The 27,593-nt window shown below is 38.7% G+C and overlaps 1 protein-coding gene across 3 annotated transcripts in view; it reads right to left on the reverse strand.

Annotated features, from left to right (window-relative positions):
• Positions 1-27,593, reverse strand: part of CLSTN2 (calsyntenin 2) — a 339,467-nt gene that overhangs the window by 54,491 nt on the left and 257,383 nt on the right. For all 3 annotated transcript variants that reach the window (XM_077785560.1, XM_077785559.1, XM_031505652.2), the window contains 3 exons: positions 17,845-18,030; positions 12,654-12,902; positions 12,024-12,145 (listed from right to left, as the gene is read on the reverse strand). In XM_077785560.1, the coding sequence (XP_077641686.1) occupies positions 12,024-12,145; positions 12,654-12,902; positions 17,845-18,030 (557 nt within the window). The remainder of the gene's footprint in view (positions 1-12,023; positions 12,146-12,653; positions 12,903-17,844; positions 18,031-27,593) is intronic.

Here is a 27,593-nt window from a genome sequence, read left to right on the forward strand (position 1 = left end):
GGCATCACTGGGAAGGGGGCACTGAGATCAGGGATCTTTTAATGTACATTGAGACACAAATTGTGTCAGTCTCATTTTTTTGCATTATTAATGTCCTTTCCAAAACTGAAAAGGTGTGGGCTTTTGAACAACCTGACTTCAAAGGGAGCCGAAATGAGCTTTTGGTCTGTGAGTTTGTTCCCTCCTCAAGACAGCACACATAGAATTCTACTTAATTTCACTCATGAGGCCTCATCACTCATGAGGCCTCATCTTTGAATCTTATCTGGAATTTAAATCATTTTCTCTCATTTCCAAAATCTGACCTCTTAGGTGACACATGCAGGAATTCTGTCTGTCAGATATTTCTATTAAGAGATTTGCAACAAACTTATTTTTTATTCTTTGGAGGGCTCTGTCTGCAAATGGAATTGTGGTCATAAACTAAATAAAATGCCTATTTAACACACCTCCTGAAAAGCACATTATTTGTTAGAAAACCAAGGAAATAATTTTCAATTTATTAATAATACTTAATTAAAACATAGACTTAATTTAAGAAACGAAAAGCTATGAGTGTTAATACTAAGCAAACCCTGATATTCTTTGCTATTAACTCTCAAATATTAATATACATGGTTTTTATTCAGTTTGCTTCCTAGAATCCTTGCTGAAATGCAATGTTTAAAGGTTACATTTGAGTCAGGCATCTTGACTGCTTGCTGTTCCAAGGACTGAGACGATTGAGAGGATTGAGAGGTGTGGTAACATTCCTGAAGGGTCCTCAGGAACTGAGGATTTTTGTCTCTCTGAGCATCAGGAGGTTGAATGAAGAAAAAGCAGGCCATCCCTGTTCAAAGCAGGATGATACATCCTTCCCTTGCTGCTGAACAAATAAAACACTTGGTTCAGGCAGCTTTTAAGATGTTATAAAGGTACCAAGAGTTGAATTAATGCAAACTAGACCCCAGAGACAAAGAAAACAGGGTAGCTGGGGCTTGTTTGCTTTAGAGGACAAACACTTGTGCTCAGCTTTAAAAACATCTCCTGAAGAAAGCTTCTGTCTCCTCCCTCTCACACAGTCCCACCTACACACATCACTCAATTTGTCAGACCAAAGGACTACGCTCCCTTATCGACACACATCCCACAGGAACTTATATGCTGGTACTAATTCATTAAATAAACATCCAGACTTGATGCCTAAGCTCTCAGCTGCCATCTGGGAAACACTGGGGTTCCCAGGCTGGTCTGCACACAGAAGAAAACCCACCTGGATCCTGCCTGAGGCTGCAGACCTGTTCTTTGCTGGCCGTTTGAAGGCCCCCATCACTTGGCAAGTCCCTCTTCAAAGGCTCTGATCTCTGAAGAGGTGCTGAGACTGCTTGCAAGGGTTACTTTAAATGTGCTCAACAAAGGCAGATGCAGCTGACACGGGTGTTAAATACCTCTCACAATTTCCACATTTTGAGAGAAGTGATTTATGTGAAAGATTATTTGCTCTGTTGAAAGTGCACAGTGCAAATTGGGAAAAAATCCCTGCTTTTACACAAGTCTCACACTGAATTGAGAGGATCTCTCCAGGGAACCATGGAGGGAATCTCGTGCAGCCCAGAGCCCACTACTTTGGCAGGTGTGGATACTGCAGCAGTCTGAGCTGGAGGCAGCTGTAGCAGCACAAAGGCACAGCAGAAATAGGTGATCCTTCCCCATACAGATTAGTCTGGGATTTACTTCTGTTCCAGCAGACAATTAGGACATAATTCAAGGAAAAGAAAATGCTATTTTGTTTTTAATACAGCTAAAAAGTGGCAATTAGTCATACTTGGCACCCTTAATAACTTCTGTAAAGTGAAGAATGGTTGTGTGTCCATGCTGCTGTATTTATGATGTAAGTCAGCAAATGATACAACCCAAATATTATTAGTTATCATCTGTACATGTGAATTTGCCAGAGAATGCTGTTATTTCGCCAATATGAAGTTTGTTTCTAATACTAATTATGATCATGTTCTTAGTGCTTTTATGGAAGAAACAAGTCAGCATTCAGGGTCTGCATTCCAGAGTAGATTTGGGTTGGCATTATTGAAACAAATAGACTGTGGCAAAACAGTGTTTCAAGATCAGTGTTTCACAAGCCTTTAAAGTTTTATGGATCTCATTAAAGTAATTGTTTAAAGGTTCAAACATTTATTCACAACTGAGCTGTCTGAAACTTTCCCAATGAAACACTCTTCCACTGACTGGTAAATGGGTACTGAAATTACTATTGTTAGACATGGCACAACAGTTCTTCAGGTAAAAAAAAAGAAACAACCCTGAAAAATATACCTTTTTAGTTTTGACAATTAGATCGGGTGTTTGCTTTCAAAATTGTAAATAACTTAAAGAAAAAAAATCTGAATATTAAGGACAAAAATTCCAACATGCTTCCCTAAATTATTTTATAACAGACCCTTGCCAAGTCATATTGGAAGACTTACATGACATAAAACAACTGTAACTGCAAAAATAAAGACAATAAGTGGCTTGTCTGCCAGCTGAGAGCTGTGTATTTCTGAAATCCAAACTATTAGTCCGTTTGGGCTAGGAAGTGACATTCAAGGAGAGCAACAGAAGCTCTGCCCTTGCAGGAAGGAATCCAAGTGTGACAGTCAGCAATGTCTCTTATTACCTGAAAGCAACTGGACATTTCCTGTCACCTCTGCACACACAGGAATATCTATGGGCTCCTATTGCACACATTCTAGAGTCATATTAATACCATCATTTATGTCTGAATTGTAATACACTTAACTGCTATCCCAATTCTCCTTCTATTTATTTAGCTGAGCACCGGGTCATAAGTTAGTGCAAGAATTTTCATTAAATCAGCCACATTTGGTTAAATATTTATCATATGGAAAATGAAGGCTGAATTTGAAATCAGGGTCTCTGTGCTGGCCATGGAATTACAGCAAACCCTCATTCTGGAGTGCATCCAAATCCAGGGATGGTGATAGAGGTGCCTGAGGGAGAGAGGGCATTAGACCACTTAGAAAGAATAAAAAATTCCATGCAGGCAATATGTGCAATTACAGCAACAGTAAATTCCTCTGAACAGGATTGAGTCCACAGGTTAATTGGAGTGAACAAACTGGAAGAGAAGAGACTGAATCAGTAATGAAAGGATCACTGTAAGATAGGAAAAGAATTTGGTGAGATCCTGAACTCTGGATAAGTGCTTGAAAAAATGCAGTAAAATTCTGGGGTGTCTGGAATACCATTGTCCACTTGGAAGAACACTGAAATAGGGGTAGGAAGATCTGTGCAATATCAGTCTGCAGATTTTGTCTGTTTTCAAGCAGTTGTGAGTAAATTAGAAGTAGGAACTTCCCTGGCTGCTGTGAGGATATTTTAAAATTGGAAGGATTGTTACAATAGTCTACCAGAAGTGTGTACAACTTCTATGTGATAGTGATGGTTCTTTTGGTAAATTTTCTTGCTGATGGAGATTTGTTATGACTTTAATATGCAATTACTTTAAAAACCCCTACAAAACATCACAGCTATCAATAATACCAAAAAAATGCCAGAAACTTTCTTGAAATTATGATTCAATAAACTTGCAATTTCTAACATTAAAGTTGCATTTAGACTTTCATTTGAAAACAACTTCTGCTAATGGAAAAGTCAGATGAGGATCCTACTTTTGCCTGCCTAAGAAGTTTCTGTAGTGTTCATTGCCTGTTTATAAAGAATATGGAACGCTGAAGTAGAAAAAGCTTTCAAGACATGAAATTATTCATAAGGATTTCCATTTCCTAGCCAGCAATAGTACTGCTACAAAACTGTATGTGTATCCACAATTATTTGTAACCTAATCAGGTCATAATTGCTAATGACAGAATGGTTAATACTAAATTTTGGAATTAGCCTGGCTCTGCCACACTCTGGCAAAGCTCACAGATTCAAGCACAGCTTGAAGAGTACATTTTTATTTGGTGGCATTGAACTGAAAAACTGCAGTTACCCTGACCTTATTTAACAACTGCTGATTCTCCTTTATCCTTACACAGTGAGTATCCATTGGTAAGGAAGCAGAGGTTTGAAATCTTGGCCAGTGCAGATTCACACCAGTAATTTCCCACTGGCTCATCAGCTCTGCAGATGCCTAGTGCAGCCCTCAGGAATTTTTTACTTTCTGCAGCATATAAACACAGTAATAACAGAAAAGTTAAATATGGTCAATAGATATAAATTCTTCTGAAATCCTGGTGAATGCAAAAAATTGGTTTTTAAATCTATGTCTAAAGACAGTCAATATCTTTAGAAAAGTAGAGCTCTTTATGAAAAGCTAAATTGATCTTTCTTCAAATTCATGTAAATCACACATTTGGTTTACCCACCACAGTCATTCCTAATACATCCCAGGAGCTCTGTAAATAAGAATATTGATTTTGATGACCTAGAGATATGGTACAGTGAAAATTGACAAATCCATAGTACAGCTAAATTACTCCTGCACTCTTAGGTGAGGAGTTGTTTATATGACTACTTTCACATGACAAATACCTGATATAAGTTTTACTAAACCACTAGCAATCATAATGATATATTTTTAGAATATTAGACATTACTTAGAGCTGGAAGGAATTTTAAGGAGATACATAAAGTGCATCTCTCTCTGTGCCAAGGTTGCACAATGTACATGCACTACAGTTTCAATAATAGATATAAGAAAATAAAAATTTAGTGGGTAAAGTATAGAAAGGGAAGATTAGGAGATCAAGTTCTTACTTGGTGCAAGTAAATAATTGCATTAGAAAATGCAGCTTTCAAATGAGAATCTTTCTATTTAAGGTACATTCACTTGTGGCGGTGACACAGGACACTTCACTGTAGTGACAGGAAGAGTTTGCAAACAGATTTGCATGTGAGCTTTGAGCTGCTTTTGTAGCCTTGAAACTCATAATGTGTAATACTGATTTTCACAATGGCTTAATCATGCTGACAGATAAAGCACCTGAAAAGCCTGATTTTATGTACAGTAGCTGTAGCATGTCTTTGTGCTGTCATGCTGTAACTTCCAGGTGTCTTAGTAAATTAGATCAGTAGTTCATTCATTCATTTCATTGCACGAAATAATTCTATTATAACCAATCTTTCTTGTTCCTAAATTGCATCAAGCAAATATGTCAGTTCAGTAACACTTGCTGACTGCAGTTAGGCAGCATCCTGTGTTTTGTTTTTAACTGCAGGACTAGAAAGCTGTTCAGTTCTTTGTTTTTACTTATTTTTTCATTATATGCTTGAAAATATGCCTTTTTTGCCTTAGACATTGTCAAAAGACTACCCAGATGTTAAAGTAAATCCATGGAAAAGCACCACCATGCTGCAGACAGCCAGAAACCCTGGCTCTAAGGTTGGAATAAACAGTTCATAAACACGGATAAATTAATTTATATTTATTAATAACACAACTTCTTTGTCTCCTAACCTGCCTTTGCAAGGATGAAGATATCAGTCCTAACTTTGTGAAATGCTTCAGACACCACCTGAAGGCCAACCTGCTTTTCCTTTAAGCTAAATTTCCTGAGAGGCCCCAGGAAATTGCCCAAGTAACAGATCTTGAACTTTTCCAAACCTGTTTCTTCATGTGTCATACAAATTCTGGTGCACAAGCGATAAATCACATGCAGTGTAAAAGAGAAATATTAGAAATATCTGGCAAATAAGAGAGTAAATGTGACTGTTCACCTTCAAAGAATAGTTTCATTGGGAATTTTCATTCTAGGCTTTCAATTTCTTGAGTTCCCAGAGTAGTGTAAAACCAGGGCACTAACAGACACTTTAATCCAGCTTGTTTAGATTTATTAACAACTCCATATCAAGATTTTTCTCTAAGAAATGAAATTAGTTGGAGGGTCTTCCCACAGGATGCTTTAAGAATGTCATACTTTTTATTATTTCATGGTGCTATAGACAATTTTAACTCCCTTTTATTCTATGTAGAGTTTCCTTCTGTGGGAACTCAAAATGTCTCTCAGACATTTTTAGAGGTTCCAGGCCTTGGTCAGAAGCATTCTAGACCCTGGCAGACAGCTGAAAAACAGCTGTGATTTTGAGTTTGAGCCATGGAATGAATTACCAACTTTGGAGGTGGAACAAGCAGTCACAAAAGGTTAGATAGTATAGTATAAGTAATTACAAAGTAGAGGGGAAATTTTTTTAGTATTGTACAGGGGGGTTTTAGCACATGTACAGGGGGGTTTTCACTTTGTACATGGGGGTCAGAAGTTCTAAGATGGAGGAAAGTGGGCTGATCCTGTTCTTCCTCCTTCTTTTTCCTTACCTCCATGTTCTTGGTGATGTTGGCACTCACAGATTGGTTTAGAGTAGAAAAACACTTGGCAACGTAGGTAGTAGGTATTGGGGAATAATTGTAAACATGTTATACGTAATATGTCATATAAAAGATAGCAGCAGCCCTGGGCGGGGGGAGAGACGAAGAAGACAGCAGATAGAGAGGATGTCAGGGTGTGTGTGTGCCTCTACCCAGGCCGCTGATCAAACAGCCGCAGTCCAAGAACATAATCTGTTAGATAACTAGCAATAAACTGCCTTGAGACCAAACAGCTAAAGCCTGTGGAGTTTTTCTTTGGAAGCACGGGTTGGAGGAGGAATTTCACCACCACATGAGACCCCAGAGCAAGGCTGGGGTTCTCACACCTTCCTTTTCTTTTTTCTGCTTTCATTGAGAAATTGGTGTCTCAGGGTGAAAAGAATGTTTGCAACAGTTCTAACTCCCCTTGGGAATGACCATAACTACATATGGGAAAATAGTTGCCCATGTAAATCCAAAGGACAGCACATAATAGGGATAATTTTCAGAAGGGTTGACCCAGCTCTTTTATAGTCTTGGGGAACAGTAGCTGAGCATGAACAGGTGTGAAAATCCCATACCAGTGTAATAAACCTGTAATAAAACAGGTCATAAAATTGCAAAATATGGAACAGAAATATGCAGAAAAATGTCCAAATAACTTCAAGCAAAAGCAAATAGAGAAATGATAAAATATTGAGTTTGGTTGTTCCTTAAGGTCATAGAAGTATTACAGAAGCACAGAGCAGTCACTGCATTTCACACTGGGCTGTACTGCAGAAATCCGAAATGCACAAAGGCACACAAATTTGTAGTGAATACTTTAGAGGAGCTCAAGGGGACTTCTGTATGTCATAAAGCAAGTTCTGGACAGCCACTGGTGTGATTTGTCAAGATTTTGTTGTTATCAGTGATAGAGCAGTTGCATTAAAAACTTACATGAAAGCTTCTTTCACTTGGAATCTCAAAGAATATTTTTAGTATTTATCATCACTGGTGACTCATCCTTGCGTTACCAAAAACTGTTTTGAAGCAAGACACTGAATAAATATTTGTCAAAATAGCATTTAAAGATGGAAAGTACTAATAAAGTGTGTCAAAATAGACAGGGCTGTAATGGAAGGCAATTAAGTACCAGGAATGCCACAAAGACTTTTTAAATCCTGGAATTTTTTCATCTCTGTTGCAGAATTAGTCATTCATTTATCATTTCTCTCTTATTGCCTCTGTAGGCAAACACCTCACTTATTTGTTTCTGCAGTTTTATTAAAGCTATATGCATAAAGTAATGCAGGCCTACGTACCAATTTCTAAAGTAAGTGTTTAAGAGCATAAGGAACTCTTCTGAACTTCAAGTAATAAACAACTAAACTCCATCATGAAAAAAAAAGTGACTTCAAATAGAGCATCATGATGGAAAGGATGGGACTGCCAAGCCTGATGGATTTTACCTAGAGAACAAATTTCATGCACAGAGAAATGTGATGGAAATTCACAGCATCCTGTCTCTGTGTACCGTTACCCCTCTTGGACTGAGATTCTTGTGCACTTTCCATAAATATTCACTCGTTTTCTCTCTCTCTGGATCTCTCAAGAGGGAGGCCATGCACAGTTGTTGTTATATGAAGGGTGCTCTTAAAACTGAATGCACAAAAAATAACAATTCCAATTCTAAACAATGTTTAACAAACCAGCGTAAAAGAACCACATCAAGGCATAAATCCTGTTATTTAATGAAAATATCCAATTTAACTATACTTTAAAAAAGAGTCCAAATACCAAATCAATTTCACTTTACCCTCTTATCATGTAACATAAACTCCTTTGAAAGTCAGTTCCTGCTCTACCATGTCCTTGAGCAGGTGCTGATTTTAAAAAAGGAGCTGGGAGTGAAGTGCTTGACTGCCATGGCTGCTTCATCCAGGGGAAACCCCTGGTGTGTGTGTGGCCACTGAAGTGGTGAAGTGCAAACCAAGGCCTTGCCTTGAGCCTTCAGCAGCTCTGTGCCCACACAGACAAAATGCACCACATTTAGGCTTATCTAAACTGTCTCCTGTAGTTCCTGTTAGAAAAGGAATTGTTTTGGGGCTTTTTCACAATGAAAAGCACTGCAGGTTAATTCTGGATTATTCAAACAATTTATCTAATCTTAGTAAAGAAACAGTAACTTTCTGCATGTTTATCTGGTTTTTGCTGACTTATAATGACTCCAGATCATGCACTAGGTTCCCTGTTTTTAATGGGATCAACATAAATTTTGCCCATGGGGTGAAGATTGTTTGCAGAATGATAACACCCTGAAAATAATGTTGCACTGTGAAAAAAGTAAATGAAAAAATTGTTAATCTCTGGCTCAGATACCTTCTTCCTATAAAAAAAGTGTTGTTATCCTATTGATTTAGGAGAAGAAAAAATACCTTTTGGCTGTCCTCATATTTGTATGAAAAGTGTAATATCTGTTCTGAACAGTGTGAAATACATCATCCTGTTTAGTGTCACCAAAGGCTTGAATGACTGGGTTAATCATTCAAACTACAATTCTGGTTTGGATCACAGCTTTCTAAGAAAGTCAAAGAAACAGTTTTAATATTTTATATGTTATTCTTAGATGGTCCAAATGCATATTTGGCTGCCTAAATAATTCACTTAAAATAACACCTATGTTCTTATCCATTTGAGATAATTAGGTGATACTTTAGATGCCTTTTACTGACTTTGGTAACAAAATTTTTGTTTTGTTAAAAGTAATTTCTGCCCATTTTTGTAACAAGTTTTTGGGTTTAAAAAGTGTCCAATACTTAAAGTACGAGAAAAGAAATTACATAAATGTTGAAAAACACATAATGATATTAAATTTAAACTTTTGAATGGTAAACTCAGAAAAAAGGTCATGATCCTGAAACAAAGGAAACACCTGGGTTTACAAGGAAATGGAAATAAAATGAAGGAAGCTCCACTACCTGGGCAACTATTGCAGTTTTTATTACCAATGTTACAGACCTGACACTGATTTTCTTTAAGATTGCTCTTTCCATACTGTTTTTTTTCCAGATTACTACTAATGGGTTCTCTCACAAATAAGACACTTCATTTGTAAAATGAAGAAAGTGGGGAAAATCCCAAACTATCCACAATTCTTTTTTTCCTGTTTCTCATAAATAACAAGGACACCCTCAGTGAAAAGTCTGATACCTCTGGTTATCAGCACCTTTTGTGGAGGTCCTGTGTCAGTAGGTCACTGGTAAAGGCACGTCTGCCCAGGGCTGTGGCACTCTCAGGTCATGGATCAGCGCAGTAAGTAAAAGATTCACCTAGCAAAGGCCACCAATTGAACAAATAGGGCCAAATAAAGTGAAAGCTATACTGGAAATAAATCCTTAGGTTTATGAACTGACTTAAAGACAATCTTCCTAGAGCTAACCTGGCAGACACAGTCATGTGGTGCTTCCAGACACTTCTTGTGCAAGGCTTGTGGTGTCAAGAGGCTCCAGATGCACTGCTCAGCTGCAGCTGTGTAAAATGTTCTGTGGATCCATGTATCCAGACAAGGACAGAGCCTGCAGCTAAGGTGTGTGCCAAACTCCCCCACCACAGAAATGAGATCTAGACAATTAAATTAAACTTAGTCATTGCCCTGAAAGAATGAGGATTCTTATGGAGCAGATAGAGCCCAGAGCAGCTGGTATAATAAATTTTACTGTTCTGCAGTGAGAGTGATAAATGATTTCACCAGTTCAAGCTTCACCCTCTTCCAAGGTCACTTGATACCTCTCAGCAAAAACAATCTCTAGATTGTTGCACTCATAAAGTGAGCTGAGCAATAAAGTTCTCTGCCACATTTTCCTCTGCTCTGGCTGTGGTTGGGACCAAGCCCTGGAGGGTCTTGCAGAGTAATTTCTGCCCTGTCCTGTCTGCAGCGCCCTGCCCCACAGGACAGGTGGGGGAACAGAGAGAGCAGTTGGGCACTGCTCCATTTCCAGGCTTTTCTTAACAAAACAACAACAGCAGGGAATCGGAGGGTTTCCCCACTACAGAATAAACTGTTCTGAAGGTGAGATTTCCAGAGGTATATCAAATTAATCTACTCCTGAAAGTCTAGCATAGCTTATTTTCATATTGAGTAGGACCCTAACTTGTTTTATGATGTGGTTTTAAAATATCCTGTGCTTTCTAAGACAGACCACTCTGGGTATATTTAGAAGAAGGCATCATTTTACTACATTTTAGTGACAATTTTTCACTGCCTTGTCTTCAAAACCATGCAAGTTCTCTCTTGACCCATTATTCCCATATGTTTTATTTTCAGTTTCTTCTAGTTTACCATAAAGGCCAGATGGAGCATGAAGAAGAGATAAAGTAGCAATTTTTATGAGGTCCCTTAATGACAAAACTTACAACAGTATCACCTTGACAATATAAATCTATCTTCATGGAATTCTGGGCACATAACAAACTTTATTTTAATCTTACTTTCTTTTTCATCTATAAACAACAGCTGAAAATTTACAGTGAAAATCAATTGACAGCAGCCAAATGAAAGGAAATTAATCAAGTGATCTAAAAATATTTCCTGTCACTAGTTTACATCATATATGAGTTTTCAGTAGTAGTTAGGAAAATTCATGGCTAAGTCACAAGTCACACATAAATTTCATTTATTGAGAGGACATTGGTTCTCTCTCATTTTAAGGATATAGAAGTTGACTGCACCCAATTTTCAAAATCACAATACTTCCCAAAAACTCTGCATTATCATTAATTAGATGCTTAGTACCGAGTTTAGAAATACAAGTCCATCTTTAGCATTCACAACAGCCTTATCTGAGATTATATCAGTTACTCCTGATTTGCAATCTTCAATATGATTTGATTTAAATTCATTTTGAGACACTAAGATTTCATATCGAGTACAGCACAAACTGATTCCAGACTGGTTAGTGTAAATGCAAAGCGAGTGCTATGACCACCACAGACTTTCTTACCACACTCATTTCATAAATATGATGGATATCTCTTTTTTATATAAATTTAGAAGGTGAATTAGAAAAGTAAACATTCCTATAGCTACATTTTCCATAGTATATTTTGGACCCAAAGGTAAGAAGGAACTTCCTTTGAAAAAAATAGTACTTTGCTGAAGTCTGTCTTCTTTCATCCAAATGATGCTTATCCTGCCTAGAATGAATAAGTCTATGAAAGGCAACTCTTATGTCTTTAATAATAATTTTCTTTCAATATATGCTTAATAATAAGGCAAAATTACATACAGCACAGCAGATAAAAGATCTGCAGATAGGATTTACAATACAATAGAAGTGCCTTTCTGTGTATCAGCATGCTCTTAACCAAAAAGGTTTCCATCACTCCCATTGTGCTGATAAAACAGATTTTTTTTAAAATGACAAATGGAAAACATTTAGGGAACTATATGCAATATCATGTCTCTCTCCACTGCCAAAGGATATAAACCTCTACTTATGAAGTTAACTTATTTGTCTCTTTTTATGTGAATCCTAATTAGAGTTGCAACAGCTGCAAGTTGCAGTGTAATTGCAAGAGATTTTGGAAGACTCTGGACAAACTCTGGACAGCTGCTGTGGGATCTGGGTGGTTCCTGGTGCAGCCTAAAGGCCTGAGGAGGAAGGGTCCTGGATGGCCTTGGGAAACATGAGGGAGGTACCTGGTCGAGCTTCCAGTGGAACTCAGCAGGGCGGAAGGTGTCGGCCTGGTCGAAGTCCTTGCGCAGCAGGAACACGAGGCGGCAGTTGTGCACGTAGAGCGCGTAGTGGTGTCGGTTCATCTCTGCGGGGGGACACACCTGGCTCAGCCACACACAGCCCTTGGTGTCTGGGAGCCTCACAGACTGACAGCACCCAGTCACATCAGAGAAACCCCAAAGAACTGAGTTTTCTCATGGATTGGTATGACTCTTCTTGAATTATGCTATATCAGCTTTGTTCATGGAATCATCCTGTCCCAGCTAATAAATGAAAATCAAATGCATATTTTATCTAACTTGTTTCAGTGGAGAGTTACAACTGTTTCAGTCTAAATAATGAAAAAAATACTAAACAAAATTTAGTTATGTTATCAGTCAATTTCTGTGAAATCTCTAGCTGTGTTATCCCATCTGTGTTTGAAATTTAGGTAGTCATCAGGCCTCTCAATAAGCTCTCAAGTCAGCAATGTTTGGAGTGTCACCATCTGAGATTAGTTTTTTCTCAGACCAAATTAAATCAGGAGTCATGGTAACACTTTACTGCTGTTGATATTCCCTTTGCATAACATTTTTTTCCATACACAGACTCACCTGTCTTGTCAGAGTTGCAGAGAATAGTCTCCTTCTCAGCTCTTAATCCAGGACTAGGTCCATGTTTCATCCACAGAGTGATGGTGAATTGATCAGTTAAATTTTTCGGGACTATTCCATCTGGGATTTTGGCTCCTTGCTTTCCATCAAATTTAAAAACCATGTCATTGCTGTCTATGAGGAGTCCAACTGTCCAGTTGGTTGTTGTACTGGGAGATGGTAACAGGTCAATGGCACCTGAGGAAGCTCCTGCAAATCACATAATGAATAACACAATGAGAGTCCAGTGAAAAAGCTGAGACGGTTAATATAGGCCAGGGTTCTGATTCACACTCTTTAGACTATTTTAGTACTCAAATGCTCCTACCAGCCTCAATACCAAATCACTGAAATGTTATAAAATGGCCACCATCATGAACCAGCAAGAGCTTCCTAGATTAAATGTACTTTACAGAAAACTATAAAAAATAATGTAAAGTTATCTTTCTCAGAAATGTTCATTATTTTCTGAAATTCATTAATGACATTTCTTCAGCTATTTCAAGATCTGCTAAGAGTCAAAACAAATTTTCTGCATTTATCTTCCCACCCTGACAGCATGAAGGTTTGTGGGGATGATGTGCTGTAAAATACAGCACAGTGGTATGAATGCAGGACAGGCCCCACAGTGTCCAGCAGCCAGTCGTTGATATCCCCAGTAATTCTGGGAGGAATGTCCATTCACAGGGGGGATTCACCCCTGTTACAGTGCACTCAGGCTATGCTCTTCCCCATTTCCAGGGACCCCTGTGACTCTGATCAGATAAGCCTGCTCTGACGGGGTTGGTGGAGAGCCAAGAAGCCCTCTCTGTCCAGAGCCTAGATAAGGCCATGACTCTTCCTGTTCACCCTCTTTCCCCCTCTCTTCCCCCCGGACCTCATGGAATAAAGAAGCTGGACAACCACATTGGGGTGAGAGCCTCTTTTGGAATCTTTGCACATCTCCTGATGTTCCTCCCCTCAAAGCCTTGTATCTCTGGGTTAGCCTGATAATTTAGGGGCTGAGAGGAGAGAAGCACCACACCCCAACCAAATAATATCACTCCAGTGCTGCTTTCTGGTACATATTTGATGGTTGGAGCTCTGTGTGTTCTTTAATGATAGACTGAGATAGAAAACACTGTGGTACCAAGATCTGATAAAATGGCACAGTTCTTCACAGCTCTGTGTTTGCTTACAGCTTATCAACTGCCAGGCACTAAGAAAACCATGCAAGGAGCTACCCAGAGCATTTACCCACTGGTGAAAGACAGCTGTAGCAGGAAATATGATTCCAAGGGTAAAAAGCACAATCTTTGTATTCCTGTTGCTGCTTTGTCAAGTAACAATATGATGAGCAAACTGTGATGGCATAAAAAATCCCTTGCTAAGGTGTTCTGCCCTCCTTCACCATCCAAAAAGAGATAAAATATCCCAATGTTTTGCAGGAGTGCAAAAAAATTTAAGCCAAAAGTGTGTAGAATTGTTTCATATGGGCTTTAAAAAAATGTATTATAGTAATGATTTGGAAATATTTACCTTATTCTGTAACTGAATGTCTTGGATTCTTCTCCAAAAGTTATTATTGTAAAATGAGGCTATTTTGAAGTGTTACTTTGAATACCAAACCTAACACCTATGTGTTCACAGTTTGAGCATGGAGACAACATGTATTTATTTTACAAACTGTAATTCTGGATAATACAGGACACTGCATTTGTGTAACCAGTACCAAGCTCAACAGGTTCTACTTTATCTACCCATATTTGTATGGACATTTATGGCTAAGTTTGGAATCTCATCCTGTTTTTTGTTTTAATCCTGCCCTGAAAAAAATAATTGGATTATGTGCTTGGGAGATTTGGCTGGAATAAGTCATGCTTTTCCTATTCCTAATAAATGCAGTCAGAGTCCCAGACTCCTCTCATGTACGGAGACAGACCTGGAGCAATGCAAACAGCATGTCTCTGGAGGTGTTCCCAGAACAGCCTTATCATGTAGTCAGTGCTCTTCCAAAAGGTAGTGCCTGATGCCTTTTTCTTCCAAAATGCTTCCAGAACAATGCAGGAACTGCTGCATGAAGCACAGTTTTGGGGTGAGACCCCTGAGGCACCTCTTGCAGATAAATGTGCTTATTTTCACAAGTGATTTATGCAGTTGGCTCCACCTCCTCTACCAGTCCTGCAAATTTGGGCTCCAAACTTTGTGCCAGGATAAGCACACAGTGATGCTGCTTCCTGAGCTGGACCAGACTACTGGCTTAGCTGGAAACAAATAATCCAAGTAACATCCAGCCCAAACTGTCCTTTGTGATCAGATCAACAACTTTCTTTGGGCCTCTTGCAATGCTACATCACCCAGGATAATGGAGAGAGAGAGCAGGATCATGGCTGGAGCAGGGCCTTGAGGCTGATAGTGTTTCCCTGTCTCAGTTTCCCATCTGCCACATGTGAGAATTGGCAATCCCATTATTTTCTATTTTATTTGCATTTAGAGGGAAAGGAGACAGCACTAGAGCCATCTTTACACTTTATTTTAGACTCCTTAACCTATGTTTATTTTAGTCTGATTTTTTCTGATGTGTTTTTGCAGTACAGTGTCTTTCAGTCTGTCTATACTTTTTATTACTGTCAGGTAACAAGGTAAAAAAATGCTTTCTAAAATGCTTTGAGGCACAACACTAATAATTCCTTGACTTTAAAATGACTCAAGTGTAATTTATTCATTTTAGCTGCCCACCTCGACTGTATAAAGAAGTGTAAATCTCTGGGTTATTGAAAAGCAGATTTAAACCTTCCATCATATAAATAATGAATTTTAATTCACCCTCCTTAACATCTGCCTTCTCCAGATTTCCAACATATAAATGAAGAAATGAGCACAGGATTTATTTTGCAAACTGGATCTTTACTTATACAGAAAGGCCTTGCATTTTACAAGCTGAAGAGCTGTCTGAGTGCTCAGTTCTGCATCCTCTGCAATCACACCATGCTTCACTGTACAAAATAATTCAGGGGTTTCATCCTTTTCAAAGGATTTTATCACCCAACCATTAGTTACAATAAGGTAATGTCTGGGAGAAAAACTGATTTCCAGAAATAATTTAAGCTGCTTTCATAAGATTTCTCTCTGCATCAAGGATGGTAATAAATACTAAATAGCAAAGTGCAGGCCAGGCTAAATGCAATTCTCATGTAAAGCACATTGTCACTTACAGCCTTTTCATCAAATTCCTGTTACAAGTTTTTACCATGTCTGCTCTCTATGAAGATATAGCAAACCTGGACCAAAAGAAAAATTCTTTCAGCAGTGAGAATTTTCCCCCTATTTACATACACTCTTACACTCTTACTTGTTTTCTCAAGTGTTTTCCATTTTCTTCCTTCACAGATGAGCTGAGCCAGAGCTGAAGTTCAGCAGGGATGTCTGTCCAGTGCTCAGAGCTGCCTGCAGCCACCACAATGGCCCTGGCAGACCTGAGAGATGCCTGTAATTCTCTTTTCTACTCCAGTGTCACCAGGTGAGGCAATCAAGCCACACTCTGCAAACAGAGCCCCTTACAGTTTGTACAACCTTCCTCAACTAAGGACTTTTACACCAGCTGAAGGTACCTCCTTTCAGCCTTACACTTGAAATGATAATATTGTTTGATATAGCTGCTATCATTGTTTGATTTCAAGGTAATAATTTCATGGTTTAGGTCTTGTTTGTAGTGATCTGTGCCAAGTGATTGTGCCATTTGCAGTTCAGGTCTGTAACAGCACAAAGCAAAGTTATTTTGGCTGCCAAAACAGCTTCTTAGAGGAGGCAAAAGTATTTGACTTTAGCTATAACATATTTATGTTTATTAAAATTTTAGTATTTTATGAAATTAAGCCATGCTCTGCCTCTCAGATTTAATATCATTACCACGATTAAGATGCATATTGGGGCAGATGGATTTTCATCTGCTCTTCTAGAGCAAAACCAGTTGGATAAAGACATAGAAGCAAAGTCATGATTGTTTCTGTGATCTTAACTAAGCAATTTTGAAGTTGAAAACATTCAGACAATGCTACTATTCCCACTCACCTTTACCTCCCTTTCTTCATCTCCACTGATACCTGATAATTGCAACTGCCAACCATTTTCCCCTGGAGATTTCTTCTCCATTTTTAACAATTTAGTAACTTTGGCTGAAATTTTTCATTTACAAAAATTATTTCATAAAGGTTAGTGTATTAATCTTAACAATCTGCAGCACTTCTGGATGGTTATCAGAGCAAAGGCAAGCCCTACATGAGAGCACCCCAAACCAAAATCCACACATTTAAATGGAAAAAATTGTACAATTGCTACTGTAGCTCAGACAGAAACCAGGCAAAGAGACAGAGAAGATGGGAATTAATGTCTACACCTTCAGGGCTTCAGAGGATAACTCTAAAGATAGGATATTAGAGCAGGACAGACATCTGATATCAAAAGATGAACAAATTACTGCATGGCCATTGCTTTGACAGATATAGAATCTTAAATTCTGAAAAAAATACAGCAGTACCTTAAAGTATTTAACCTGCTTTTCAAAACTGATTTCTGCATTTTACATTAAGTTATCAAAAAGCACAAAAAGGGAAGAAAAAATTAGGAAATATTTTTTCCACCAGGTCAGCTCTTATCTGAAGTTCATGTTTCTTAAATCTTTTTGCTCAAATGATTGCCCAGAATTTAAATTTACTTTTTGTTCTCTGGCACAGCACTAAGCAGAAGAACAGCAAGCTGTGTCAGGAGGACTGAAACACAACAGGGAGATTCAATTCCCTTCAAATCCTAAGGTCTTCCTGTGATGGTAAATCTACACTGGAAGTCTCACTACACTGTCACACCACTATTTGTAGCAGAGGGAAGAAAGAAGGAGAAAGAGATGGAATGAGGAACAAGAAAAAATCGAGAGTGGAATTGGAACAGGAGAGAAAAAAATTAAAATAAGGCAGGGAGAAAGTATGAAGTAGAGTGAAAACAAATGGAAAAGAAGGATGGAACAGCTGTCAAATATCATTACTCTCACAGTTTTCATTGCTACAATCCAAAGTGACACAGCTGAGCTAAATACAAGTGCTGCATCCTTACAGGTCACAAGGAGCTGGTGCCTTGTTTGAAAGAACATTGTTATGTCATCTGAAATCCATATTCATACCACATAATTTCTGCAGAGATTTTTCAGAGTAGGTTTCACGATCACAGCCCTTTCCGATGTAATTGGTTTGCAGTTCAATGGTGGTGTGGATTGAGGAAACTGGTGCATCACACATTTCTAGCTGGATGCTGGGAAACAAGGGTATGCTGCCAGAGCCAGGCCTGTATTTAATCCATTTGTTCCAGTCTGGAAAAACAAACAAATCAAAAACAAGATCCAATGGTGAGTAAAAAAAGTGAAAGGGGTTATGTAATTTCAAATTACATATTGTTCTCAAAGGACACTGTCTAAGGCAAAAGTAAAGAGTTTCTGAAGTAGGCATCAATAAGCTACTGTCCTAAAAAAATTGGATTTTGGCCCTGTTTTTCTAAGAGTTTCAGGCTCACTTAAGTAACACTACTGCTAGTTGAGTCACACAAGCAGGGGCTGCACACATCTCCTGATAAGAAGTGCTAATTGGTGTCAATCTGGAGCTGCAGTGCCCATGTTCTGTGACAGACTACAAGCTAACTCTGCAGGGAGGAGGTGTCTGCTGCCCCCAATTTTGTCAGATTTCACAGTGTTGTGATAAGAACAAATACCTCCAAAGACCAGGCTACACATGTCAGTCAAATATAACACCTCTGTACCGCCACTTCTTGTCTTTGAACATTTTCCTAATTTTGTGAAGCACTAATGACAGGAAGTTCCAGTGAAAGGATGACTCCTGCTTCCAGCCAAATATGACTTATCTGTGTTTATGCAGATGCCTCACAGCCCACAACATTTAAATAATTCCCTGACTCAGGCAGCCACCTGTATGTGCCACACATAACCCCTGTGCTGCTCAACTGAAGCATTTTAATAATTATGGTGTTTGCAACATGCTTCAGAGAAAACCCAAAAAGCATCAGTAATTACAAATATGTATTTTAGCTGTCTTTACAGCTCATATTTTAATCAAATCACAGAATGGCTGGAGTTGGAAGGAATCCTCAAAGCTCACTTACTCCAACCCCCTGCCATGGGCAGGGACACCAGACACTAAACCAGGCTCCTCAAAGTCCCATCCAGCCTGATCTCAGCTGGAGGGATAGGGCATCCCCAGCTTCTCTGGCAATCTGTGCCGTGCCTCAGCAACTTTATAGGGGGGAAAACAAAATCATATATCCAATCTAAATCCAACTTAAAGCTATTGCCTCTTGTCCTGTCACTACAGGCCTCAGTAAAATCTTTCTATCCATCTTTCTGCTGTCTCCTCCAAGCACTGAAAGGCCTCAGCAAGATCTCTGTGGAGCCTTCTCCACACTGAACAACCCCAACTCTCAGTATGTTCTTAAAGAAGAGATGCTGCATCCTTCATGAATGGAAAAGTTCTAGGTCTTGGCAGTCAACAAAATCCCTGAAAGCAAATGGACAGAGATTCATTCTAAATATCAGTGGAAGGGAAAACTAATAGCGGATACAAATATGTATCTATGCATTTAGTAGGTGAAGGAGTTTGTGTTTTTCAACAGATCTCATTTCAGAAAGCTTGAAAAATGGTGCTCTTTCTCAGGTCTTAAACTGTATTAAATTAAACATTTAGAAGAAGTCCTGAACATTCATGCAAACACTTCAAAGTGTGAGGAAGTCGTTAGTCCAGAGTCCAGGCAATGATGCTACAACCACTGGTCTGCATTTCAGAATTCTCAGATCTTCTTTTTCACATAACCCAATTGGCTTTTACTAAAAGTTTTAGGACAAGTATATTATGACTAAGACAACCATGACTGCATCTGCACACAAAACTGAGTTACTATTTCAGTTGTAATTTTCATGTAATTCGCTCCATTTGTTCCACATTGTTAGACTTGATCTACAGTATTGCATAGTTTCTCTGCAATTGTCAGTTTAAACAGTTCCATTAGAATTTCAAGTACCATATATGGGACATCATTACAGTAATAGGTTTCTTTTCCCTCTCCATTGCAGAAATTTGAGGTTAACACTTTTCCAATAGAACAGGAGCAACAAATTCTTTGAGGTACTTCAGTAAAAATAAAGTAATTTGCTGGTTTTATGCAAACTAATAATATATGAATTACTAATCTTTATAATCTCTTACTCACCAGTTCAGGCATTGTATTCCTCTGCCCCAAAAGGAAAATAAAGCCTTATATATATCTGGAACCTTTCTGACTATTTCAGCAGCTTTCAGCCATTTCTCAGGTATACCAAATGGACCAGTAGTCATGCAAAATATTCAGTAGTGGATGTGAGATGAGACTGAATTATAAATTGCAAGGTGCCTGAAGCTGCACATTCACCGCAGCTATACAAGGAATGTCCTATAAAATTCACATCATATAAAATACCATTGTTCACAAGGAAGAATGATGGGAAGCCTCTGTTTCTGCCACAAGAACTGGAAGAGGTATTTTGTTTCATGCTTGTTTTCAGCTTGGCAGAAGTGGGAATTTGTACCCAGAGATCATAAACCCCGCACCTCTCTAAATCACTCACATTTATCTCAGTTCTAAATTGTAAAACATCAACTAGACTTGAACTCATGTCTTTGTACCTTGGTCCACTGCATCACCACAGACCAATCCTCATCCTCAACTGCACCAGCACTGACTTCACTGACTTAGTGCAGATTTAGGAATTCCACCAAGAAGTCTCTCTCCATGCCAGAGGCATTACCAGTTAGGCGTGAGGCAATACTGGAGCAGGTTACAATCCTGTGATGGCAGAACTGTTTCTAAAGGAAGCAACATCTCTGATATAAAACAACTGGCTTATTTCCATAGAACCTACCCCCAAGCACTTAGCTCCCAGAGCTGTGAACCTGAGGCCAGCACCCTCTGCATCTCACCACCAGTGCAAGCAGCAATGCTGGGAAGTGCACAGAGCTGGAACAAGCAACAATAAGTGGTAGTAACAGTGTGAAGAAATTATTGTGACAGCAACCCAAGTCCTTAATTTCATTTTGAATGGGTGAATATCATTATTTTGCTCTCTCCCAGAATAACATCCCACATTGGACTAAGTCAAAAGATCAGCACCTTCCCTTCAGGAATGTGGTGGCACTTTTTCATTTACTCTGGAGTGACTCAGAGGAAAAGTCTTATGTAACCTGAATCTGCAAAAGCCTCTGAATTTAGGTATTTTCTAGATATGGTCAGATACATAACCCCACCTGAACTGGCAGGCTCCACTTAGATTAACTAAACCAAACAAACACAGTTCCTGCTTTGACACAAACCTGACCCAAGTCCTGCTACAACGACATGTTACACAGCAAAATTAGGAGAGTAAATGCTATCAGGGTAGAAGACTAATCCCAGGGGGAAAGTCTGAATAAAACTAGCACTGTTTAGTTCTGCAGCCACTGTTTTAATTTTATAATTCATCAGGCTTTTGCTTGCTTGCCACTTGTAGCATAAAGCAGCTCCAGACAATGCAAGACAGCCCCATGTGGATTATCCCTACAATTCAAGTGTAAATATCACTATGTCAAGCTTGTGGTTTAGATTTCATAAATTATAAAGCAGCTATATAAACATGGATCTTGATCTCTGAGGTGCTCAAATGATCTCAAGATCAAAATGGATCAAACTTCAGTGACAGTGTTAGCCTTTAAAAGTAAATCCCAATGCACTAAACACATCTTCCTTTTAACAACAGATGGATGATGTCAAGACATTCCTTGATTTCTAAACTTAAGGTTTTCTGTACTGTCTTTGTGATCCATGTTTTATATTTTAATTAATTTCTAATTCTAGATGACACTGAGAGATTTAATCTGATTTTTTTTCCTTGAAGGAGATCATGCAGAGGAGGTATGATGTGGTTCATGTCTCCTACATGTGTGTGGCCATAAATTTTGATTTTATTTCACGGTGTTAAAAATGATGGTAATGTAATTAAAGATAATTGCAACACAATGAAACACAAAACTTCTCTCCTGTTGCACTGAAGATATGCATCTTGGCAGCTAAATGTAAAATAAAATTTATGTGGTGTCGTTAGTGAGTCTCTGCAGCATCCCTATATAATTGCTGGAACAGAAGGCTCCCAGAGCAGTGTAATTGGTATCTTCTCTGTTTCCTCTGCAGCATCCTCACATCTGTGCTGTTTATGTAGGCTAGAGTCTTGGCTAAAGGTTACTCTGGTGCCTTTTTTATGTGAAATAAGATGAGTGACTTGTTAAGGAAATGATTATCAGGTTATAGTTAAAGGGTTTCCACAGCAAAGATGCCAAACTAATGTCCAAAACTCTGCTGGTTTGCTAAGAGATATAAGTGCAGATCTCAAAGTATAAACAAACATTCATTTACACCTTTTCTTTGTGCAGCATGTTGATAGTTTTAAAAAGAGAAACAAAAAAGAGACAGTGCTTAGTACAGGACAGTGAAAAGGCTGCTGCTGCAGGAGCTGGTGAACCTAATGGAATAACTGTTGTGATTGACCTACTGACACTGAATATTCCATCAAGTGATAATGTTCCCAGATCTAATGGTACTTAATTATGTGACATTAACATATAAGAATCTAAAAACCATGAAACAGCATGAGTTAAGCTATTATTTGTTGTGAGATTGCATTTGAACAATTAATTTCCCATAGTGTCAAAGCCCCAAGGGCACTAATAAGCCCTAACGAACCTCCACAGGCTTCACCTGGGGCCTCCATTTGCCCTGCATGGGCCTGGAGCTCCGTTTAAGCTCAGCCCCATCAGACTGGGCTGCAGGTGCTGGTATGTCTCAGCCACAGCATCTCTGGATCCAGGAGTCAGTCCAGGGCTTGCTGCTCTGGCTTGACAGAGCCTCAGCACTGTGGACATGCTCAGATCCCAATCCTCATCCATGGATCCCTCATCCATGGATCCCTGTTTGCAGAGATCCACAGTTTGCAGTTAACTTGTAGCTGCCAACTAAATCTGGTCATATCAGACCTTCAACCTCGGCCAGCCTAGAGATCAAACAGGTCCTCAGATGAGGCAGGGATAGGTTGGATTCAAATCTGCACAGGGACTTCACCTAACACATTCCACGCTAGCTGCAGACATCTCACTGGTCAGGAAGCTGGGCTGTGTGGGGATCAGACTAATCAGCAGCTGAGACTGGGGTGTTTCAAACCCCCTATAGAAACTAGGTTTGAACAACAAAGCTTGTGGTTTTCGCATGAAGTTCTGAGGTGTGTGTGTCGTTCCTGTCTCTGACCACCCACCCCATGGAATATGCAGCCCCTCACATAATAGATCTCCTGTCCTGGGACATGCCTCCTCCCCAGGATGGGGGATCTGACATCATTCCTGGGTCAGGCCTGTTCTCTGGGTCTGCCCTGATCCCCTCAGCAAGGTCAGGGCTTGGCCCTAGGTGACAAATACATCACCCCACCCTACTAGCTCTGTTATTACAATTGGCTCTCTGATTGTTTTTCTTAAGGAAATAACCTTCTTCTTGCCAGGTTTGAGTTGGACACAGGCTTCTAATGTCTCTGCTAGAGAGTCTGCAAAGTGCTTCTCAGAGTCTCAAAGACAGACTCTGAAACACTGCACGGAGTAGTTACCCAAATCAATGAATTGAGTATCATAACTCATGTGGAAAGCCTTAAATTTTTCAGCCCAAGGTCTAAGAATATGTGGCAGTATTTACATGCAGAGAAAAAAAAATCATAAGGAAAAGCTTCAAACCTAACTGGATACCCCACAGTGCTCTAACGTTTGGGCAGAGGAAATGTTGATGGTATGATGCTGTCAGCTGCATCTCAGAGATAAGAAACTTCTCAATGAAATGATAATTGCCCCAGTGAAGCTCAGAAGGATCTTGCAGTGAAAAATCAAAAAAAGAAATGACTAGTTTTGTAGTTGCAAATACAGAAATGTTAACAAAGGAATTATCTTCCACAGAGTTATATGGAAATAAAAATATAGTTAATTAGGTCTAAAATGAATGGGGTTTTTTTATCACTTAAGATGGAAAAGACTGGCTTCAGTATTTCAGTGCTCACAGATAAGCAGAACAGCCTGCAGAGAGGAAAATAATGGGTTACTCTGCAAATGGAAAGCTCATGGTACACAGGGAGCAGGTAATAATATTTCAATTTGCAGTCCTGGCACAAAACCAGGACTGTGTTAGTTACTGCTGCTAGTGAAGGGAAAGGAAGGCAGTGCCACACTAGAAGTCAGTCAGAAAGAAGATACCCTAAGCACAGAATAAGATGTCCTTGAGAACTGGTGTTACAAAAATAATGCTTAGTAATGATACAAAGTGCTCAGGAAGTTCAGCAAACTTCTGAGAAATCACTGAAAAACAACAAATGGAAAAAGAGCTGATTTTGCTAAGACAAGAAAGCGTTTCCCCAGACCATCAGTCTGATACGGCCAGGCAAAAGCAAGGCAGTCCTGGAATATATAAAGCACTGTTTTCAGTAAAAGGCTATGGTAAAAAGAAACATGGAAGGACCTGGAGTACTCAGGGAAGATGTACTTAACTACAATGCAGACATAGAACTCACTATAGAGAGCATATCTGAAAAATTAGATTGGAACAGGTATGACTACTTTCTTTGAGCATAGATACAAGTAAAAACAAATATGAACTTACGTAAATTTTAAGTTCAAAACTCGGTAGTACTCAGGAGTTCAGTTTTCAAATGTCTGGAGTGGTTATTTAGAGTGGGTATTTTACTAAAATGGTGCCATTCAAGTTAACAGCTGAATGCAAGTATTTCATCCTGATTGCCCTGGTTGAAGGATACGTGGCTAATGCATGCACAGCATTGCCAAGCCTAGACTGGATAAAGACTCCCTGCTTCAAAAAAAATTTAATTTATAAAAATATGGGTGAATACTTTGCAGCTAAGACAATACGAGGATGTTATTTTTAGCTGCTAGATGTGTGCTCAAGAGTAATGCAAATTGATTTATGTTTAGTGCAGAAATTACTTCACTGTTTTAAATTGTTCTGGAAGACCAAGAACATTACCCTCATCAGGAAGGTTTCTGCACTTGACCAACCTCCTCCAAATAATCAATTGCCTTAGTAATCATACTCCTCCTTGTTAAAAGCATTGGCAGAATAAAAGCCAATATGGTTTTGGTTTTCCTTAGTAACTGGATCTTACTAGAAAGCCCCCATGAAAACCATTCTAAGTCACTCAGCATCTACTGCAAGAAGCATCTCTGAGGAATGTTGAACCAGAAGTGATGTGAGATCACTCTGCTACTGAAATGGAAGGTCATTCCTTCTTTGTACAAAAGAAGGATTTTATTTCAGCAGGAAGAGCAATCTGATCTGACTGCACACAATGCCTGTTCAACCTTAAAGAGGTGCTAGGAATGTGCCTTTAGGTGGTAGCAAGGGCCCAGGTCACCTTAGTGAGCTTGACATGCCTTAGGAAGGAAATTGCATGCACTATCTTTGATACACTAACCACCTTTTTAGAATATTTTTATAATCTATTAGGTGAATAAACAAAAAGAAGCTTTTATTTCAAAACTATTTTTAGGCCAACACTATGTAGAAGTAATTGAATTTTTCAGGACTATCTCTTTTAAGATGAATTTTTAAAGAACTTCAACCTTATTCTCTTTCTTGAGTAGATGGATGTGGATGCCTATGGTTCACAGACCTTGAAAGATAAATGCAAGAAATCTTTTCAGACTGGTAAAACACTTGAGGCTGGATGCTGTGAAATCGTGTTTTCCACTTGGAGTCCTATCTGTCGGCTCAACTTCAGATTAGTCACCATTGCCCATGCAAGGCCATATGAAATTTGGAATGGAAAAAGTCTCCTTTCATGAGCGGAAAAAATGTGACTTTTGAGTTTTTGACTGTTGTCTTTGCTCCACACTCATCTCCCCAGGAAGTACAGCCAGTCATTACTGTTGTGAACTCTCTGACACTTTCCCAGTTGGTTGCTTCAGATAAGTTTTTTCTTCTAATAACTATTTTCTCTCTGAAATTAATTGCATTTTATGGAGCAACCTCACTTGTGGTTTAATTGTCAATAATTGAACAGACCTCCTACAGTCTCAAAACATATTTTTCAAGTTTTCAGGTCCATGATTCTGCCCTTTTTTTTTTTAAGGCTAAACTTTTTTCTCTCCACACAGTACATTGTTCACCAGAGAGCCTGTTACAGGAATAATTGTTTTCAATTTTTTGCTATCTTGCATCTTTCAGCACATTGGGTTATATTTAATTTCCATTTGTAATTCCACTATGCAGGGACAGTAACAGCTTCATGAAAACTGTTCCTGAAAGTAACAGAAATGTGACAAAAGATTACAATACCATAAATGAGCTAAAGGAAACCTGGTCTAGATTACAGGATTTTGTCTTCACCTTAATGAAAATACTTTATAGATATTTAGTACTGGAGTGTCACAAGTCTCTCCACACCTCTTTGAATAAAGAAGATGTAACTTTACAGAAATCAGTATTTGTGACATTAAAACAACTGCAGTGAAAGGAAGCCTACTGAAAGTGCATGCCCAGTATCTTCAAAATCAAAGTATCTCAATCTGCAGATTGAGCCATTATGATGTCAGGAGTACTGTCATCATCCAGCTTTTCTTGGTAATGCAGTTGTTTACCTACCTGGCAGGACATGGTCACTCTACTGTTTGGAAATCATGGACATGAAAACACAACTGGCATGAAGAGATTTTGTAGCACAGCTCTAGAATTCACTTGACAAAACTCGCTAATGAGAATTTCCAATTAAAATAACAGATTAGGAATTAATTAATCTCATTGATTTACATTTTTAGCTTGCTCAGGATACAAATAACATTCCAGAGTGGTCTGTTCAGAAAGCAGGTTTCACCTTGGGTCAAGTTTGTTTCTAGAGTAGCCTCTGAATAGAGAAGAGGCTTTTTTGCTGAAAATGTCTGTATGGGAATCTGGCCGCTAGTGTATTAATGCCAGAGAGCAGGGAAGCAGCTCCTGAATTTAATGAAGATTTCAATGCTGTTAGCCCAAGGAAATATTGATTAAAGGAAAGCACCTTTGCTTGTGGAGCCTTATTTTCTTTGCCACACATCAGTTACATGCTGTTGGCCTCAAGAAACAGGAATAATTTTGAATTGTTTTATCAGCCTGTTCTTCCCTGTCCCAGCTCTGCACAGGGAAGGTTATCTGAAGGGCACCTACACTGAAATTTGCTGCAATAATTTTTTTTTTTTAATTAGACTGATCTAATTTCTGTTCATGATAGTTACATAAACAACTGCAAAATATTTAAATTACAAAAGCCATTAACTTTTAGGAACTAAGTGCCAATGCCATACATTGAAAATCCAAGTATTTATTTGTTCAGGTTAACACTGAAGAACAAGAAAAAATACCATGTGTTTTAGCAACATCTCTATTATAACCAAAGATTCAGAATATTCCTCTTTTTTGTCAAAAACCTTCCATTGTTTTACTTCCTAAAGTCATTCAATCTTTACAAACATAGTATTATTTCAAAGAAGATGGAGCAAAGCTGCTGGCTGCCCCTTTGTGGGGAGGTCACAGAGCAAGATACACAGGGAAGAAACAACACTATAAACATCTTCCATTTCTAGTCTCCAGATTTCCTCTTTAACTACTAGAAATACACCTGGAAAGTTTTGCTTATTTGATCTCATTTTTTTCCCTAGAAACAGGTGATTTTTCTGGCTCAAACTGGAAAACAGCATCACCTACATTAATTTCTCCACCTTTAAAAATAAATAGGTATAAAAAAATTCTTTAAGAGAAATGCATAAATTTCTGGAAGTATTATGCTGTAGC

The sequence above is a fragment of the Lonchura striata genome, chromosome 10 (assembly GCF_046129695.1).
Source record: "Lonchura striata isolate bLonStr1 chromosome 10, bLonStr1.mat, whole genome shotgun sequence".
NCBI classification, from domain to species: domain Eukaryota; kingdom Metazoa; phylum Chordata; class Aves; order Passeriformes; family Estrildidae; genus Lonchura; species Lonchura striata.